Genomic DNA, 18,752 nt, shown 5'->3' with positions numbered 1-18,752 from the left:
CCAGCACCACAGAAAGGACACAGGTTTGGTTCCCCCAGTGAGTTACATCCAGCAGGAATCTCCCTGCAAGGTAAACCAAGCACTGCGGTACATTTCTAGAGGGATAGAATTGAAAAGCCTCTTGTTAAACTTCTATCAAACCTTGGTTAGATCACACTTGGAGTGCTGTGAACAGTTCTGGTCTCCATAATTATAAAAAGGATGCAGAGACAGTGCAGAAGGTGCAAAAAAGGTTCACAAGGATGATAGCAGAACTGAGAGGATGTACATATCAGGACAGCCTGAACAGGCTGGGACTTTCCTAGAGATGGCTGAGGGGTGACCTGATAGAGGTCATGAAGATTATGAAAGGTGGAACTCTCTACCACAAGGTGTAGTCGGGGCAAATACCACAGATGCATTTAAGGGGAAGCTACATACGCGCATGAGGGAGAAACAAATATGTTGATAGGGTTCGATGAAGAGGGATGGGAGGAGGCTCGTGTGGACCATAAACGCAGAATAGACCAGTTGGGCCAAATGGTCTGTTTCTGTGCTGTACATTCTTTTAATTCTAAGTAAAGAAAGCACTTGCATTTTATATGGCACCTTTCACGACCTCGGGATGTCTCAAAGTGCTTCACAGACAATACAGTACTTTTGAAGTGGTTGGCACTGTTCTAATGTAGGAGATGCAGCAGCCATTTGCACACAGCAAGCTCCCAATGTGATAATGACCAGATAATCTGTTCTTAGTGATGTTTGTTGAGGGATCAATAATGGCCAGGAGACCGGGGAGATCTCCTCTGCTCTACTTCGAAATAGTGTTGTGGGATCTTTTACGTCCACCAGTTATTGCAGATGGGGCCTCAGTTTAACGTCTCATCTGAGGAACGGCTCCTCCGACAGTGCAGCACTCCCTCGAATTGTCAGCTGAGATTATGTGCTCAAGTCTCTGGAGAGGAGCTTGAACACACAATCTTCTGACTCAAAGGCAAGAGTGGTTCCCACTGAGCTACAGTTAACTCCTAGGTAGGGGGAAAGCCGAAGGACACCCTGGCTGGTCGCGTCTAATAGTCAGCTAGTTGCCCAGTCAGTTCCAGTGATGTAAATGTAATTCATTTGGACTGGGACAAACACAATGATAATTTACGGTGCGGGGAGGGTGAAAGAAGTACACTGTGTGCTGCAGTTATCCCTGGATTTAAATCCAGTCCAGAATGATAAGGGTGAAAGTCTCAAATGTCTTCTGAGTTCAAGGGAAATGACTCTTGGTTCCCTCAACCCACATCCTTTTGGGCAGGGCCCACAACACACAGCTGGCTTTATTACTGCATTGTCACTCAGAGACTACAGGACGGCTTAATGTCAGACTGGTACAATAGGGGGCGCTCTTTTGAGGTTCAGTCAAGGCACATAGTTCGGGAAATGTAGAGGGAGCTTTACTCTGTCTCTAACCCGTACGGTACCTGCCCTGGGAGTGTTTGATGGGACTGTACAGAGGGAGCTTTAATCTGTATCTAACCCGTGCTGTACCTGCCCTGGGAGTGTTTGATGGGACAGTGTAGAGGGAGCTTTACTCTGTATCTAACCCGTGCTGTACCTGCCCTGGGAGTGTTTGATGGGACAGTGTAGAGGGAGCTTTACTCTGTATCCAACTAAGCTTTGGCAGTGCTTGATGCTGACGCTGGGTACCTGAAATAGGAAGTGCTCCAGATCTCTGTGCCTACGTCCTTCACAGTGTTGAGGGTAAAGTTAACCAATTTTGTTTGTTTAAATTATTAATCCATGTTGCCAAAAACATCTGTGGTGACATTGTCCCTGCTGTGGGCGAGGGTTATGGGGCTCCTGCCGTAGCGGCTGCTGTTGGTGACAGGGCAGTTTTTACAGTGTGTGACGTCAGCAATGTCAGTCACAGAAACGCGGATCACTGCGGAATGTGAACAATCCAGGTTTTCTGTGAAGTGAGCGACAGCCCCAGGCCAGAGCTGGAGGGAACGGCCAGAAACCTGCTCTAACCAGCACGGGTCTGCTGACGCCCCTTTCAACTGTCCACTGCCCATTAACCCTGGGACGGCACCGTCCATTCTTGATGATTTTCCTCCACTCTTCTCCTGAAGGCGCTGAGGTGCAGTTCCACGGTGGAATAAGGAGCAGGAATCCTGGCTGAACTCCCCCCCCCCCCCCCCCCCCAACCCCACCCCGCCACTCCACACCTCCTCCCCTAGCCCAGGGGTCACTCAGGCTAATTATAATGACCACACCACCACCAGCAGAGATCAGCGAGCTCAGCACAGGCCGGAGCACGAACCTGGGGCCTTCCTGGTCTGTGTCACTCAGTTCCAGACCTTTGAGACATCAGGGGCGTCATTTTAAAAACCAAATAAGTGATATTATAAGCTCCACATTCTTCTATCCCTAGTAATAGTTGTGACTGTTTTATTTAACTTTGACAAAGTGTCTGCTTTCCTCCCATCCCAGTGTGTTGTCCAGGCTCAGAGGTCACCCAGACATCCAATGGGACCAGCCAGGTGGAACGGGACTGTACAGGGGAGATTTAATAAGTCCCACTCCAGAGACTTTAACACATAATCCAGGCTAACACTCCCAGTGCAGTACTGAAGGAGTGCTACACTGTCAAAGGTGCCGTCTTATGGGGCATTAAACCTTCTCAGGTGGGTATAAACGATCTCATGCCATGATTCAAAGAACAACAGGGGAGTTTTCCCAGTGTCCTGGTCAACATTCCTCCCGAAACTGATACCAACAAAAACACATTATCTAGTCATTTAACTATTTGCTGTTTGTGGGAGTTTGCTTTGTGCGAATTGGCTGTCTTGTTTCCTACATTACAACAGTGACTACACTTTAAAATACTTCACTGGCGGCGATGTGATTTGGGAGGTCCTGAGGAGGTGGAAGAAGTTCTTTCTTTCATTAAGAGTTGACCACAGTGTCGATTCCCTCACCTGAAGAGCATGGAGCCAGGTTTACTGAAATCAATCGCACAACTTGCTACGGTGGAATCTGAACCCTCAACATCTGGGTTGCTGGCCCGATGCCATCACCATTGTACTACCCTACCCTACTGCCTGTGGGGGAAGCTCATTCCCTCCCCACCCCCCACTCTGCACAGCAGCAGGACCAAGATCAGTAACTCATCATAAAGGCTGACAAACCAACATCAACTTGCATTTATATAGCGCCTTTAACATATTAAACGTCCCAAGGAACGTCACAGGAGCGTATGAGACAAAAATTGACACTAAGCCAACGGAGGAGATAACAAGACTGGTGATCAAACTCTTGGTCAAAGAGGTAGGTTTTAATCAGCATCTTAAAGCAGAGAGAGGTAGAGGCGGAGAGGTTTGGGGGAGAGATTTCCAGAGCTTAGGGCCTAGATTTAGGTGTCAGCCGTGACTCAGTGGGTAGCATGCTCACATTTGAGTCAGAAGGTTGTAGGTTCGATTCCCACTCCAGGGACTTGAGCACAATATCTAGGCTGACACTCCAGTGGAGTACTGAGGGAGCGCTGCACTGTCGGAGGTGCCGTCTGTTGGATGAGACGTTAAACTGAGGCCCTGTCTGCTCTCTCAGGCGGAAGTAGAAGATCTCACGGCACTATTTCAAAGAGCTGGGGAGTTCTCCCTCAACCAACATCGCTGATTGTCTGATGATTATCACATTACCGTTTGTGGGAGCTTGCTGTGCGCAAAATTGGCTGCTGCATTTTCCGACATTACAACAGTGACTACACTTCAAAAGTACTTCATTGGCTGTAAAGCACTTTGGAACGTTCTGGGCTGGTGAAAGGCGCTATATAAATGCAAATTATTTCCTTTAGACGGCTGAAGGCAAGGCCACCAATGGTGGGGTGAAGGAAACGGGGGAATGCTAAACTTCAACCTAAAGCTGTTAAATGGAATTCAGCAACATCGGCTCTATTGGGAATGTCCGCAATTGAACTTTAAAAAAAACCTTGATCTTTTCAAACTATTTTATTCATCACTGGACAGCAACTGTCGGCCTTTATACAAAATACACCGAGCACAGCCGTCACTCACCAGAGCCGGGCTTGTAAATGTCGACGATGTCTACTTCCAGTTCGGCTTCTGGAATGGACTCCACCATTTTCTCCTGCATGACCTTCTTCCTTCGCTCGATCTCCTCTCGGCTCTCTTTATCGAAATGCAGCCGGAACCTGAGCAACACAGACAAGGGGTGGGGAGGGGGGGATGTACTGAGCTGAGAGAAGACTTTTTTACACAACAGTCTTAGACGGACAGTAAGTAGACCGCGTGTGGCGGAGTTGATCGGTAAATGGGGGCCTCAGTTTCTGATTTATAGCACAGTCCCGCTCTGAGGTGTCTGCTGCTGGCTCCTGGACTCAACCAGTGAGGAGGACAATAAAAAAGAATTGCAACTGATTTTGAAGGAAGGAAGTGGATAGAAGTTCACACCTACAGCGACAGATTGGAGTTATACTGCACCCGACAACAAGGTGATTTGAGACAAGCTCGTGCAAAGAGATGGTGGTGGGGAGGGCGGGGGGGGAGGGGGTGGGGGGAGATCTTGAGTCAGTTGACTTTAGTGCATGCTGAAGTCAGATTGGGACCTGAAGGTTCACGATTACATCTTTAGCAATTTCAGGAAATGCCGCTACGAGATCGCACTCCTTCGCAGCCACGTAAGGCTGGTTTTTACAATGAAGAATGCACAAGGACAGAGGCGGCAGTACGAGAGAAAGGAAATGAAAAATGTCACTGCGAGATGAACTGGCTGGTTGGTCCACCAACATGCCTGGGGACACACCTCAAGCGAGCTCCCAATCTCCCCAGGGGACAGGGTTGATGAAGAGAAAGGGGAATAGAAACTGTATGTTATAGGAGACATTCCCCCTCCCCAGCCAACTCTTGCCCCTCCTTGTGCCCAGGTCAGAACCGGACTAACACAATCAATCTGCCAACTCCCTGTCCGCAAAATGGTGGTCAGCATGGAATCATACAGCACTGAGGGAGGCCATTTGACCCATCGTGCCTGTGTCAGCTCTATGATAGAGCTATCAATTAATCCCACCCCCACCCCTGCCCTTCCCCCATAGCCCTGTGAATATTTTATCCTTCAAGTATTTATCCAATTCCCCTTTCGAACGTTTCTACTGAATCTGCTTCCACCGTCCTTTCAGGCAGTGCATTCCAGATCACAACAACTCGCTGCGTAAAAAAATCTTCTCATTTCCCCCCGCCCCCACCCCAGGTTCTTTCAGTAATGCCAAACCCATTGGCTCAATAATCAGGAGGCAAACTCTTAAAAACCATGAGATTTGGTAAGAAATCATGAGTTGCTATTTCCCCCCCAAACAGAAACCAATATAGATTGACAGTTGGTTTATAAACCTCATTAGCGGCTTTATTTAATCTCTAACAGGTCACAGCTCTTCACAAAAACTAGATTACTGCATCTGGAAATGGTTTACAAAAAACAGTTTAAAAATCCTACCCATTATTACCACCCCTCACCTGGTGCCCAACACAACCACCTCGCAATGCAGTCACTACAGCTGCCAACCAAAGGTATTCAGCCCATTAAAGCTCACCCCTCTGGAACCCCAGCCTGTCCATCCAACTTTAATTTGAACTATAAAATCAGCAGTGATGGAGACTATTTACTCCATTGTGCCATATTATGCTGCTCACCTTTCAATTGGAGTTATTCTAATCCCATTTCCTTTAGCCAAATGATTTTATATTCCTTCCTTTTCAAATACTTATCCAATTTCCTTCTAAGTAATGTTACAGTGACTATCTCAATAGCCACTTCTGGTAAAGCACCAAATGTTCCAACAACCCTGTGTGAAAACATTTCTAACTTTGTCTTTGATACTAATCATGACGATTGTTACCAATTCACCAATCAATCTTTCAGTATTTACGCTCTCAAAACTTTGAAAACCCTTTATTAGATTCCTCTTTAACCTGGAGTGAGAAACCACCAATTTATTTGAAGCGAGTACATGGCAGCACATTACAGTACCCAAGAGTCTGGGCTCCTCCCTCACACGGCTCAGCACTCAGTGCTCCTGGGGGTCAGGACCAGCCGGTCTCTCCATAATACTGCACTCTCCATAAACTGGATTAATTTAAGGCTTCAATACTTGACTTAGTTCCCCTCTGACTGTAAAATACGTTTCACGATAGAGTTACATAGAATGTACGGCACAGAAACAGGCCATTCGGCCCAACAGGCCCATGCTGGTGTTTATGCTACACATGAGCCTCCTCCCACCTTATCCGCCTATGTAAAGACGGCACCTCCGACAGTGTAGCACTCCCTCAGTACTGTACTGGGAGTGTCAGCCTAGATTTTGTGTCCAAGTCTTTGGAGTGGGACTTGGACCCACAACCTTCTGACTCAGAGGCGAAGGTGCTAGTCACTGAGCCACAGCTGACACTGTCTAGGCTGACACTTCAGTACAGCACTGAGGGCCCACCTGCCAGTTCAGGTGGATTCAAGAGATTCCATAGCACCGGTGAGCTCTCCTCGTGTCCTGATGAACACCCAGCTCTCATCCAAACACTGGTTATTTATGGCATTACTAGATGTGCTATATTTTATTTAAGGAATAGAAAGATATATTGATAGGGAAAGATAAAGTACAGAGTGAGAGAAGGTTAGTGTGGAGTGTGAACACCGGCAGGGATCAATTGGGCCGAATGGCCTCATTCTGTACTGTAAATTCTATTTAATTGCACAAATATTGCGTTTCCAGACTCAACTGACATTAGAAAGGTGCAGAACTATTGCTGAGCATTTTCCATAGTTCGGGTGGATGTAGTATTAAAGTTTCACCGTTAAAGGCTTCACTGAAAACCTAGCAGCAGTCAGGATCCGCCCTTCCCTTGCTGGGAGAGAGGCAAAGATCCTTCGGTTTTCCTCACCTGTTCGGGTCGTATCCCTGTTCTCCCGCTTTCCATGGTGTCGGCTGCTGATTGATTTTCCCCACCTACAAGGAGAACGACTCGCTGTCCGACGTGTCCGTCTGCTCCTTGTGGCGGTGGTGACTCCCGCTCCGGCTGTGGGAGCTACGACCTCCCGCCATCGGGTAAAGCTGAAAGAGATTGTCGAGGCCCCGCGAGCTGGTCATTGTGTGAGTGACAAGTGAGGCGCCGCGGACAGAGACACCAGAATAGCCTGTTGTCCCAATCTGCGAGCTCCGCCCTCAACAATAACTGGCATTTATACAGCACCATTCACACAGTAAAACATCCCAAGGAGCTTCACAGGAGCGATTATCAGACATACATTGGAGACCAGACCATATATGGAGATATTAGGACAAGTGGCCAAAAGCTTGGTCAAAGAGGTAGGTTTTAAGGAGCGTCTTAAAGGAGGAGAGAGAGCGGTAGAAAGGTTTAGGGAGGGAATGTCAGAGCTTAGGCCCCAGGCAGCCGAAGGCATGGCTGCCAATGGTGGGGCGATAAAAATCGGGGAAGGGCAAGAGGCCAGAATTGGAGGAGCGCAGAAATGTCTGAGGGATTTGAAAGCAAGGATGAGAGTAGTGTGGAAATATCTAATCACCTGCCCACAGAATCTTGGTTTGATGTAGAGAAAGAAAGAGAGAAAGAAACTGTCATTTCTACAGCACCTTTCATGACCTCAAAATGTCCGAAACACTTTCCAGCCAATGAAGTACTTCTGAAGTGTCGTCACAGTTGCAGGAAACGCGGCAGCCAGGACACCGGGGTGAACTCACCTGCTCTTCAAAATAGAGCCATGGGATCTTTTACTTACACCTGAGAGGGCAGACAGGCCCTCGGTATAATGGCCTCCATATTAACCCAGAGCTGAGAACGGGGGGGGGGGGGGGGGGGGGTGCGCTGGTGGTGGCACTGCAGTGAGCACCGGGCCCTCAACATCGCCACAGGAAGAAGTATTTGAATTTTGCTTCTGTGTTTGGTGTCTCCACCGCTCCACAGAGAGGAAAGGTTGCCCTCGTTTCACAGATGCTGCCCTTGATGTCCTGCTCCGTGCTGGAAGGGCCAAGAGGAGGTGCTGTTACCCGCTGGTGTAAATAAGAAAACTGCTGCCATCACGGAGAAGGCCTGGGTTGAGTCAGCAGAAGAAGTGAGCAGCAGAAGTGTGACCATGAGGTCCTGGATTTAGTGCCACAAAGTCACTTTCTCATTATATGGCCTGTCTTGGTTGTGTTTATGTTTGTGTATCCAGGACCAGAACAGATCGCCAGGACCGCGGGAGCCTGTCCCCATCCCGGATAATGTCAGCAATATATCAATCATTACTTCGCTCACTTTCTGAACGATACAAAAATTACAGAGCTGCAGCCAATTCTGGCAAAAATTCCTTCCGGGCCCATCACAGGTGTGGGGTAGAAATTTGTCTTCAATTAACCTGAATATTGGGCGAGGTGTGTAACAGGCGGTCCAGGTGATGCCGCGCATTTTGCACTGCCGCTCAAGTTAAATTGGTCCCCACTGGGTGTTATCCGGAATAATTTACTCTCACCTTCTGTATACAGAGATCGCCGTGTTCTCCAGGAATCCATCGAACATTCTGATCTAGTATTTAACTTTATTCAAAATGGAGACTTAGAATTGAGTGCAATGACTTATTTTAGTGGTATACTGCTGGCATCTGGTCAAATACATGAAGTATTTACAAATGATAAGATGTACAGCTGCAAAATCAGCCCTCTAATAAAGGGCAGTCGGTTATTTGCCTGCAGACACACTTTATGTTTTAGCTCATGTTTCCTGCTTTAACTTCGGAGGAAAATCGGTGCAAACCCCGGAGAAACGGCGTAAACGGCCGTACAACTTAGGGCGGGAGATTGGGAGAAACCCCATTTAAAATTTACATCATGACTTTCCTGGTTTGACGCTAATTATAAAGTACGGAGGCCTGGGATTCAGGATAGATTTCCTCGCTGGAACTTAGCATCATAAGAACCTTTTTAATGACGAGATTGATGTTCCTACAATGCCACTCAACCTCACTGATCCAGAAAGGAAACAATTTAAACTGTGGAGTCTCATTCATTCAGGTAGTAAAATGTTGTTAGAGGTTAATAACATTTACAATTTAAATTGTTAAAATGTTTTTCTTACTTTACCTTTCTGTATCTTTTTTCTATCTCTTAATCCAATCTTTCTTTCCCTCTCTCTCTATTTCTCTTTCTGTGCCTGATTTGACTCTAATTCACCCCATTTCCTTCTCTGTCGTTCCTCTGCTTCTTTCTCAATTCTTAAATCTCATTGGTTAATTAGATAGACTGTTGGTCCCGTCATTGACCCAGGTCCCAGATGCCCCGCTGTCCTCGCCGTACTGTTAACAGTTCGCACTTCCAGCAAACATTTCTTGAGCTGAAGGGCGAGGGAAAAAGTCGACCAAACGGGACAAACCGTGAGATGCCCCCCTCCAGCAAATTCTGGCCCATTAGGTCCCAGTTCTTATTTTCAGTTCTGCAGTGTCGGCCTGTATTCGTGAGCATGGAAGTGTCTGTGTTCTGTGGTATTCCGGTAAGCGTGTCACCCATTGTATAGAGGTAGACATGTCATGCCTGCTGCACGGCTAAATGGGCCTCATTGGGAAGTATATATGAATAGTCTGAGCTGTGATTTGCTAGGAAATGGACATGTTTATTTGCAACACCAAAAGCTCAGATTGGTCCCCTTGGATGACAAGTCCTGATTGCTGATTGGTCCTCTTGGAGGATAAGACACACCCAGCAGTTTCTCTGGAATGTGTAATTAGATCCTCCCTGCCTACGTAATCAGTTACTTTGCAAAGTGTAATTCGAGCCATTCTGACCGCCTACTCCAGACAGAACAGAGCTCACTTGGAACAGAGAGGGCTCACCCTCGCGGGCTAAGACCTTCTCCAACCCGCAGACAAGTTCCTGCCCCCTCTGCCCAAGTGCCTGACCTACTCCCCACCCCCTCGCCCAAGTTTCTGATATACTTCCCCCGTCGCCCAAGTTCCTGACCTACTCCCCCCTCGCCCAAGTTTCAAACCTTCTCCCTCCGAGTTCCTGACCTTCCTCCCCCTGCCCACGTTTCTGACCTTTTCCCTCCCTACCCGGCATCCTGACCTTCCCTGCCCAAGTGCCTCACGCATCCCCGATTCATTACTTTCTCCACCCAACAAGTTCCTGACCTCCCCCATAGATGGGGCATCGTGTGTGGGTCACGGATTGTTAACAGGTTTATTAGATATGAAGTGAATAGTGACAGTGTCGTGACTTCCGTATTTCGTCCAGTCCAATGATGTCACTTGCCACACTCGCACCGAGTTTTCCGAGAATTCAACCAGGTCTAGGGGGAGGAGATGGAGAACATGGTGCGGGTGTAAAGAGGGTGGGGTTGGAAGAACCTGACCCGTCTGACCATCTGGATCCCGTTCTTCCCCCATCCCCGCTGTGCTCTCCGTACTCTTTACCCACCCCCAGAGTGCCTGACCTCCTCTCTCTCTCTGATTCCCTATTTCCCTCCGATTCCTCCTCTCACTCTCGCCCTCCGATTACTTCTCTCTCTATCTCTCTCCCCCTCCGTTCCGCCCTCTCTCTCTCTCTCTCTCTCCCCCTCCTGCTCTCTCTCTCTATCTCTCTCCCCCTCTCTCTGTCTCTCTCTCCCCCTCCGATCTCCCATCCCCCCTCTCTCTCTCTCTCTCTCTCCCCCTCCTGCTCTCTCTCTCTCTATCTATCTCCCCCCCTCTCTCTGTCACTCTCTGTCTCTCTCTCCCCCTCCGATCTCCCACCCCCTCTCTCTCTCTCCCCCTCCGATTCCCTCTCTCTCTGTCTCTCTCCCCCTCTCACTCTGTCTCTCTCTCCCCCGCCGATTCTCTCTCTCTCTCTCTGTCTCTCTCTCCCCCTCTCTCTCTGTCTCTCTCTCTCTCTCTCTCTCTCTCCCCCTCTCTCTCTGCCCCTCTCTCTCTCTCTCTCTCTCTCCCCCTCAGATTCCGATGGAGAGAGTTCCCGATTTCCACTACCCTTTGTGTGACGAAGTGTTTCCTGACATCACCCCAGAATGGCCGAGCTCTAATTTGAAGGTCAGGCCCATGTATTCTGGACTCCCCACCAGAGGAAATAGTTTCTAGCTTCCTATCAAATCATTTAATCATCTTAAACATCTCAATTAGTTCACCTCTAAATCTTCTATAATCGACAGAATACAAGCCCAGTCTGTACAACCTGTCCTCATAATTTAACCCTTTTAGCCCCAGTACCATATGGTGAATCTGCACTGCAACCCCTCCAACTCCAATATATCCTCCCTGAGGGGCGATGCCCAGAACTGAAGGCAGTATTCCAGGTGGGAGGTTATGGAGCAACAGGAACCCATCTAAAGAACATTTGACTCCGAGTCGAGAAAATTATTCTAACCTGAGAGGGACTATTATTATTTTTGTTCATTCCCGGATGTGGGCATTGCTGACAAGGCCAGCATTTATTGCCCATCTCTAGCCCGGGAATCCATACAGAACGGCATCGGTACGATGGGCCGAGTGGCCTCCTTCTGTGCTGTGATTCGATGATTGGATGAACTGTTTGCTTCTGTCCCCCGCCTGTCAGACCCGAAGGGTCAGTGCCAAGACCAGGGCTGCTCACTCTGTACCTGAGCGGCTGGATATTGTCAACACTCCCCGAAAACTCTCCCCTCGCTTTTTAAAATGTTCTTTTGGGTTCATTCTTACTGAAATGTGTGTCGATCTTTAGATGAAACGGCTCAATGTTTAACAATAACACAGATATCCTGCATTGTAGCCCAGGACAGCCGAGGGGAGCATTCTCCGTCTTCCCTTTGTGTGAATGGGATTCCGGGTCAGACCACAATCGTGAATCAAAGCAGGGCCAACTGCAATGCTCAGATTTATATAGCAATAAATAAATAGATGGATACTATTCTGAAATGGATACGGGAACGAATTATTCAAAATTTATACCAGTTGAATTAATTTAGCTCTGATGCTGTTGTCTTGTTTCTCGCACAGACTGGTTTACAATCAGAATTTGTATTTGATTTGTGGTAAATCTGTAAACGGGCTCAGTGACACATTTCAAAAGCAGATTCAGAGACTCCCCGGAGTTGAACAGACCCATCGCCCTGCGGCTCAGAACTAGGGAGAAAATCGCCCAAAACATTGGCTCACACTCGGTCCCGCTCGGTTGATGCAGAGTGGATTGTTCCGCAATGTACTTGGCAGATAATTGTGGCGGATCCGGTTGTAAGGAGCTCACACCAGGATCTGTACCATTGAAGAGAGGGGGATACAGTCATTCGGGGTTTAATGGGGGCAGTCGCCAGCTGAAGGAAGCAAACACCAACATCTGCACGGGTAACGGTGGCTGCTCAGATCAACATCTGCGCGGATAAAGAGAGGGGCTTTAGGGATTGGATAGTTGGAGGCCTGTACAAGCGCTCCTGTAGCGCGGCCGTGCCCGGGCACCGCCAGCTGCAGTGAGAATTGAGCACAAGAATGTGTTTCCACAGTTAGGAGGCTGCCTTCTTCCCCACACCCGATGCGCCCTCCTCCCCGGGAATTCAGCGAGACTCCGCCCAGTCCGCCCACCTCTCACTTTCAAATTGCCCGGGCCTGAAATATGACCAGAGGTGGCTCCAAACTTCAAATCCGGGCCAACATATGGAGCAACATAACGGCACATCCCTCCAAAACCTCATATTAAATCAATAAACTCTAATAAAAGGCATATCAATGGATGAATGTTATCAAACCCAGGATAATTATCACAGTTTCTGACATCTTCACATCATCTGCAAAACATTTGGGTTCAGAGCAATTATTTCTACACCTTTAGAGCGAGTTTCCTGGCTCCAGACAACACTAAACTGATGCACGGAGTCAGTCGGTTTGTTTAATGCGGCCCTTCACTGTACAGAAAGCAAATGTGCGGTTTTCCCGCAACAAAAGCTTTTTCAGGAAACCTACAAAAATCCTTGGTTGAGAAATATTGTCCAACAGCGACACCTATTGACGGGATCCGGCTGGAGTTTAAAGGAGGAATTTAATTCTCCGGTATTGCAGCGAACTTGCTCGGGAAATCGCTGAGCCGAAGGTGTTCGGGAGCTCGGGAACATTGAAACTGAAAGCGGGTTGAATCAGGAAGTGCTGAGCGTGAACATGGCTTCCAGGCAGCAGCCCGAGAATTGGACCGAGGAGGCAACTTGTCCCATTTGTCTTGAATTCTTCACCGATCCGGTTTCACTGGAGTGTGGGCACAACTTCTGCCGCTCCTGTATCACACGGTGTTGGGAAAAGGAGAGAAACTCCTGCCCGGAATGTAGAGAGGAGTTTCCGGAAAGAAACCTCAGGACCAGTCGGGCCTTAGCCAGTCTGGCGGAGAAAGCTCGAAAATTAAACCTGGATCCGAAAGAGAAGGAAAATAAACTTCACTGTGAGGAACATCAGGAAGAACTGAAGCTGTTTTGTGAAACTGACAAGAAACTGATCTGTTACACTTGTATCGTTGCGCGGGAACACAAATCCCACAACTTCATGTCGATTAAAGAAGCTGCTGAAATCTACAAGGTAAAATGGAACAGATTTTATCACCTGGTTATTTTATCACTTTTCCATAGTCCAGCCCTTTGATTCTGTGATTTTCTCTCCCAATCCCAGGATCAGCTGAAATCCTCTTCAGAATCTCTCACAGAGAACAAATCGGCGGTTCTGGAAACGGAACTGAACCAGAAACGGCGGATTTCCGAAGTTAGGGTGAGGTCTCCCCGTGCTCATTTTCTGGATTCTCGGTTAGTTTTGTTCCCTCTATCGCGGTACATGATTACTTTTGACATTTCATTTGGTAGGGGCAGTCGAGCAGTCTGCAAACCCGCATCACATCCGAGTTTGCTGAAATGCACCAGATTCTGACTGAGAAAGAGCAGCAGTTAATCGGAGATCTCAGGGGAGAAGAGCAGAGGATTGTGGAAACAATGGAGAAAAACCTTCGAGAAATTCAAGAGAATTTAAATTCTGTTCAGGAGAAGCTGTCAAAGTTGCAGAAACAGATGGAGCAACAAGACGCGCTGACATTTCTGAAGGTGAGGATTATATTGCGGGTTAGTTGCAGATAAAGCGATGACAAGGTTGAAATAAATGCAGCATTTGCTGAAAAATTCGAAACTGATTTAAACCGAGTGTTTTGTCTATTCCGGGGCGGATCTGCTGTTGTGACTGAACTAACCGGCTCCCACACTGTCTGCAGGATCCGCGATCGTGTTGCCCTGATCTTATACTTAGGTTGTAATTATTTCTGTGTCCCCAAGAGGTGAATATTCTCCTGGTTCTCACATTACAATCCAGTTCCAGTTCCATTGTGGGAGTGTGTGGGTGTGTCTGGAGCGGTGGGTGTGAGAGTCACTGTGTCTCTGATTGAGACTGGTGTTCAGTTCCAGTTACACTGTGTGAGTGTGTGGGTGTGTTGGGTGCGGTGGGTGTGAGAGTCACTGTGTCTCTGAGTGAGACTGGTGTTCAGTTCCAGTTACATTGTGTGAGTGTGTGGGTGTGTCTGGTGCGGTGGGTGTGAGAGTCACTGTGTCTCTGAGTGAGACTGGTGTTCAGTTCCAGAACCTGACCACACAAATCAGATTTTCCAACTGCATCCTCTTTCTATCAGACGCTTTTAATAATTTTTGGTGAAATTTCTGCTGCCTGGTTTTCAAATATATCCTCTTTCTATCTGCGCGGTCCCGGCAGAGAGAATTCGGAATTCTCAGCATCTTGTCACAATGTGGGTGTAATTTCTGCTGTCCGGATATAGACGGTCAGTCTCCGTCAACTCAGATTTGTGTTTTATTGGTTTCAGGAGGAAACGTGTCAGGAGAGGAGGTAGGGCACACTCTTTACTGAAACTCTGCACAATTTAGTAAAATAACTCAGCAAAGAGTTTAAGGTCAATTCATAATATCAACTGTTTAATATTTACAGGACTGGTGAGGACTATTATAAACCATCATTAGCAGATGGCAAGCTGTCGATCGGAAAGTTCAACGGCCCTTTACAGTACACAGCGTGGAGAGAAATGATAGACGCCATTAACCCCGGTAAAACTCTTATATTCCTTTTCCTGATTTATCAATCCAGATGAGAGGAGCCTAAACCGGCTCCCAAACCCCAGATTAAATGATCACTGATGTCCGTGTCTAATCTGGAGGTCAGGACCTTGGCCAATATTTTAAAGTCAGCATTAAGGAGTGAGTACAGTGTCCGCTGGGAGCTTGTCCTGTTTGGAGTGAAGAGCACAGTCTGGGTCTCCACTCCTGGTTCCTGTGCTGTCCATAGGTGGGGCGAGTGTGAAAATTGCTGATGCGGGGACTCCTCATTCGGGACACTGAACTGAAGCATCACTTTGGGTTGTCCTCTTAATTAATTTTCATTAGGATGGAGCGGCCTCCTTCTCCAGGAATGTATGTCTCCAGCGTAATGGGGAGGTTGCTGGTGATTAGTGTGACTGTCCTCTGCTCTTGGCTGAGGAGAAGGCGGCCAGCATTTGTCCCACCCACTCACTCATAAACCTGGTGTGTTCTGAGGGCGATGAGGAGGGTCTCCTGTAGGAATGCCGCTTCCACCTGGCCTGTTATGTCGATCAGTTTAGTTTTGTCTGATTGTGTGTTGGAGTCTATTGAGATTTATGGATATCATGATGTCGGTTTTTTATAAAGTTAGTTTCCCTTCTCCTCTGGGTTCTCTCTTCCCCTCTGCAGCAGTTCCCATTCTTTTGCTTCCTTTGCCCTTTTTCCCTTCCCTTCTCTCTTTCCTTCCGGTGTCTTTACCTTTCCCCCTCTTCCGTTTGGAAGCCCCGCCGTAGCCTCTGGCGCCGATTCCTTGTGTGTTTCTGAAGGTCCCTGGGTCACTCTGCAGCCGCTGAGAACTGCAGGGGACCGGGGGCCGCAGAGTTCCTGGTCGGATCGCAGTGGGCAGCAGAGGTCAGAGCGACCCCAGGAGCGTAAACCCCCGGGTCAGAGCAGATTCCAATAACAGAACCTGGAGCCCTTTAAAAACACCGCAGTTCCCGGGAATCCCCCGAATGGTCACTTTAAAAAGGGAAAGTGTTTGAATAAATCACAGCAACAAACTAAACCGCTCACTGTGTTATTGTAACTTTCCCCCAGCTCCAGCCTCTCTGACTCTGGATCTGAACACAACCCATCCCCGGCTCATCGTGTCTGAGGACCGGACCAGTGTGAGACTCGGAGACAAACGGCAGGAGCTCCCTGACACCCCGGAGAGGTTTGATTCCTCTCTCTGTGTCCTGGGATCGGAGGGATTCACATCAGGGAGACACTACTGGGAGGTGGAGGTGGGGAACAAGACACGCTGGTTTGTGGGAGTGGCCCGAGAGTCTGTCGACAGGAAACGGAGAATCTCACTGACACCTGAGCTCGGATACTGGACTGTGGGGCTGCTGCCCGGAAGTGGCTATGTTGCCGGCACCACCCCCTCACAGACCCCCCTCACCCCGAGTGGGGATCCCCGGAAGATCGGGGTGTTCCTGGACTATGAGGGCGGACAGATGTCATTTTACAATGCGGACAACATGTCCCATCTCCACACCTTCACCCTCACTTTCACTGAGAGACTCTTTCCCTTCTTCTGTCCGGGACTGAGTGAGGGCGGGAAAAACTCCGCCCCGCTGACAATCTGCAGGGTGAAAGGTCACTAACAGCTCCATCCCATAATTTCACACCGCCTACCTGCCTCCTGCCAGCTGCAAACTGATGGGCGTCGGTCTCAGTCACAGGTGGTGCGGATGGTCCCAATGTCACCTGAGGTCAGGGCGGCTACAACCGAGTGACAATGTCTTGTTGGTGATATTTGTTTGTTTAATCGGTGCAGTGGAACAAACTCCTGGAAACTGCTCCAGAGACACCTCTAAAGTTAAATTTAAAAACCTCAAAAACATCGAGAATCATCGGGGCCCAGAGACAGAGAGAATTTAAACATGGGCAGAAATACACCAAGGGAACCACAGACTCAAGATGGGAAGAAAAGGTAAAGAGGGGCAGGAGAGAGGAACTAGGGTGAGATAGAACACCAGTGGGAAGTACATGACAAAGAGGACCATCCGAGACACGGCACATTAAATAATACCCGAGGGAAGGAAAAAGTAAAAGGGGACACTAGGTAAGAAGTAAAATCAAAAAGGAACAAAGGGTTTTAAAATCAGTTAAACTAAATAAAAATAAAGACTTGCATTTATATAGCGCCTTTCACGACCTCAGGACGTCCCAAAGCGCTTTACAGCCATTGAAGTAGTTTTGAAGTGTAGTCGCTGTTGTAATGTAGGAAAGGGGGCAATGGGAGAAATATAAGAAAGGGAAACTGCCGAGAGAAGGTTGATGAAGATGCACACCATGAGATGTGTTTGTTGTGGGATGGTCACAAATGAGGGAGCCCCAGATACAATAGAGGGAGGAAGAGATGTGAAAACAGTGTGTTAATCAGTAACCTTACAGTAAGACTTATGGCCTTAGAGAGCAAGGAACATGAACTTAAAATGTAGAGTAATAAGGAGCTGAGAGCACAGCAGAGTGAGCTGGGGACAGAGTGAGGACATGGACAATGGGAATTTGGTGGGAGTGGGAATTCGGTGTAGAGGTGGTAGGATCTGCTAAGTACATTAACTGAGGGACAAAATGTTATTTTTAACTCAATATTAAAACTTTGAAGTTGCACAGGAAAGGATTACTTTGTACATTGTGGAAATGTGAGATTTTGTCTCCCAGCCCGAGATACAGGAGAGTTTTAAGTGAGGCATTAGAGAAGACCATACTGGGGGTCAGAGTATTAGAGGAGACCCCAGTACCTAGAGGAGGAGGGTGGGCCTCTGTTATGAAGGGGGCCAGAAATCATGGTCAGGTGGAAGAAAGTTAATGGAGGAATTTCAAGTGTGGTATTTCCTGAAATAATACCCGTGCCACGTGCTAGTGAGGAGACGGAGGGTAAGTAGGCAGACCAACTTGGGCTTTGGTGTAAGGAATCAGTGTTTCCGTTCCTCAAACAGTGGGACACACAGAATCATAGTCGACCCATCGTGCCTGTGCCGGCTCTTTGGTAGAGTTATCCAATTAGTCCCACTACCCTGCTCTTTCCCCATCGCCCTTTAATGTATTTCCATTAAAGTATTTATACAATTCCCTTTTAAAAGTTACTGTTGAATCTGATTCCTCCACCCTTTCAGACAGTGCTTTCCAGAATACGATAACTTGATGCATAATATTTTCCCCCTCATGTCACGTCTGGTCCTTTAGCCAATCACCTTAAATCTGTGTCCTCTGGTTACTGACCCTCCTGCCACTGGAAACAGTTTCTCCTTATTTACTCTATGAAAACCGTTCATGATTTTGAACACCTCTATCAGATCTCCTCTTAACCTTCTCTGCTCTAAGGAGAACAACAACAGCTTCTCCAGTCTCTCCACATAACTGAAGTCCTTCATCCCTGGTACCATTCTAGTAAATCTCTTCTGCACCCTCTGCAAGGTCTTGACATCCTTCCTAAAGTGTGGTGCCCAGAATTGAACACAGTGCTCCAGCTGAGGCCTAACCAGTGTTTTGTAAAGGTTTAGCACAACCTCCTTGCTTCTGTATTCTATGCCTGTATTAATAAAACCAAGGATCCCGTATGCTTTTACAACAGCCTTCGCAACTTGTCCTGCCACCTTCAATGATTTATTTACACCCCCCCCAGGTCTTTGTGTTGCTGCAGCCCCTTTATAATTGTAGCATTTAGTTTGTATT

General features: G+C 47.9%; 1 protein-coding gene across 1 annotated transcript; it reads left to right on the top strand.

The window, feature by feature from the left end:
• The first annotated feature begins 12,899 nt into the window (after nucleotides 1-12,899).
• Nucleotides 12,900-18,030, top strand: LOC147081100 (zinc-binding protein A33-like). Its single transcript, XM_085980949.1, has 7 exons — nucleotides 12,900-13,000; nucleotides 13,077-13,542; nucleotides 13,633-13,728; nucleotides 13,821-14,054; nucleotides 14,819-14,841; nucleotides 14,941-15,056; nucleotides 16,125-18,030. The coding sequence occupies exons 1-7, from the start codon at nucleotides 12,900-12,902 to the stop codon at nucleotides 16,673-16,675; spliced, it is 1,587 nt and encodes a 528-aa protein (XP_085837075.1). The 3' UTR covers nucleotides 16,676-18,030.
• Nucleotides 18,031-18,752: the final 722 nt, after the last annotated feature.

This window comes from Somniosus microcephalus, unplaced genomic scaffold, assembly GCF_052327205.1.
Source record: "Somniosus microcephalus isolate GS21.2 unplaced genomic scaffold, FLI_Smic_1.0 scaffold776, whole genome shotgun sequence".
NCBI classification, from domain to species: domain Eukaryota; kingdom Metazoa; phylum Chordata; class Chondrichthyes; order Squaliformes; family Somniosidae; genus Somniosus; species Somniosus microcephalus.
Note: the sequence above shows the minus strand (reverse complement) of the source record. Positions and strands in the feature narration are given on the sequence as shown.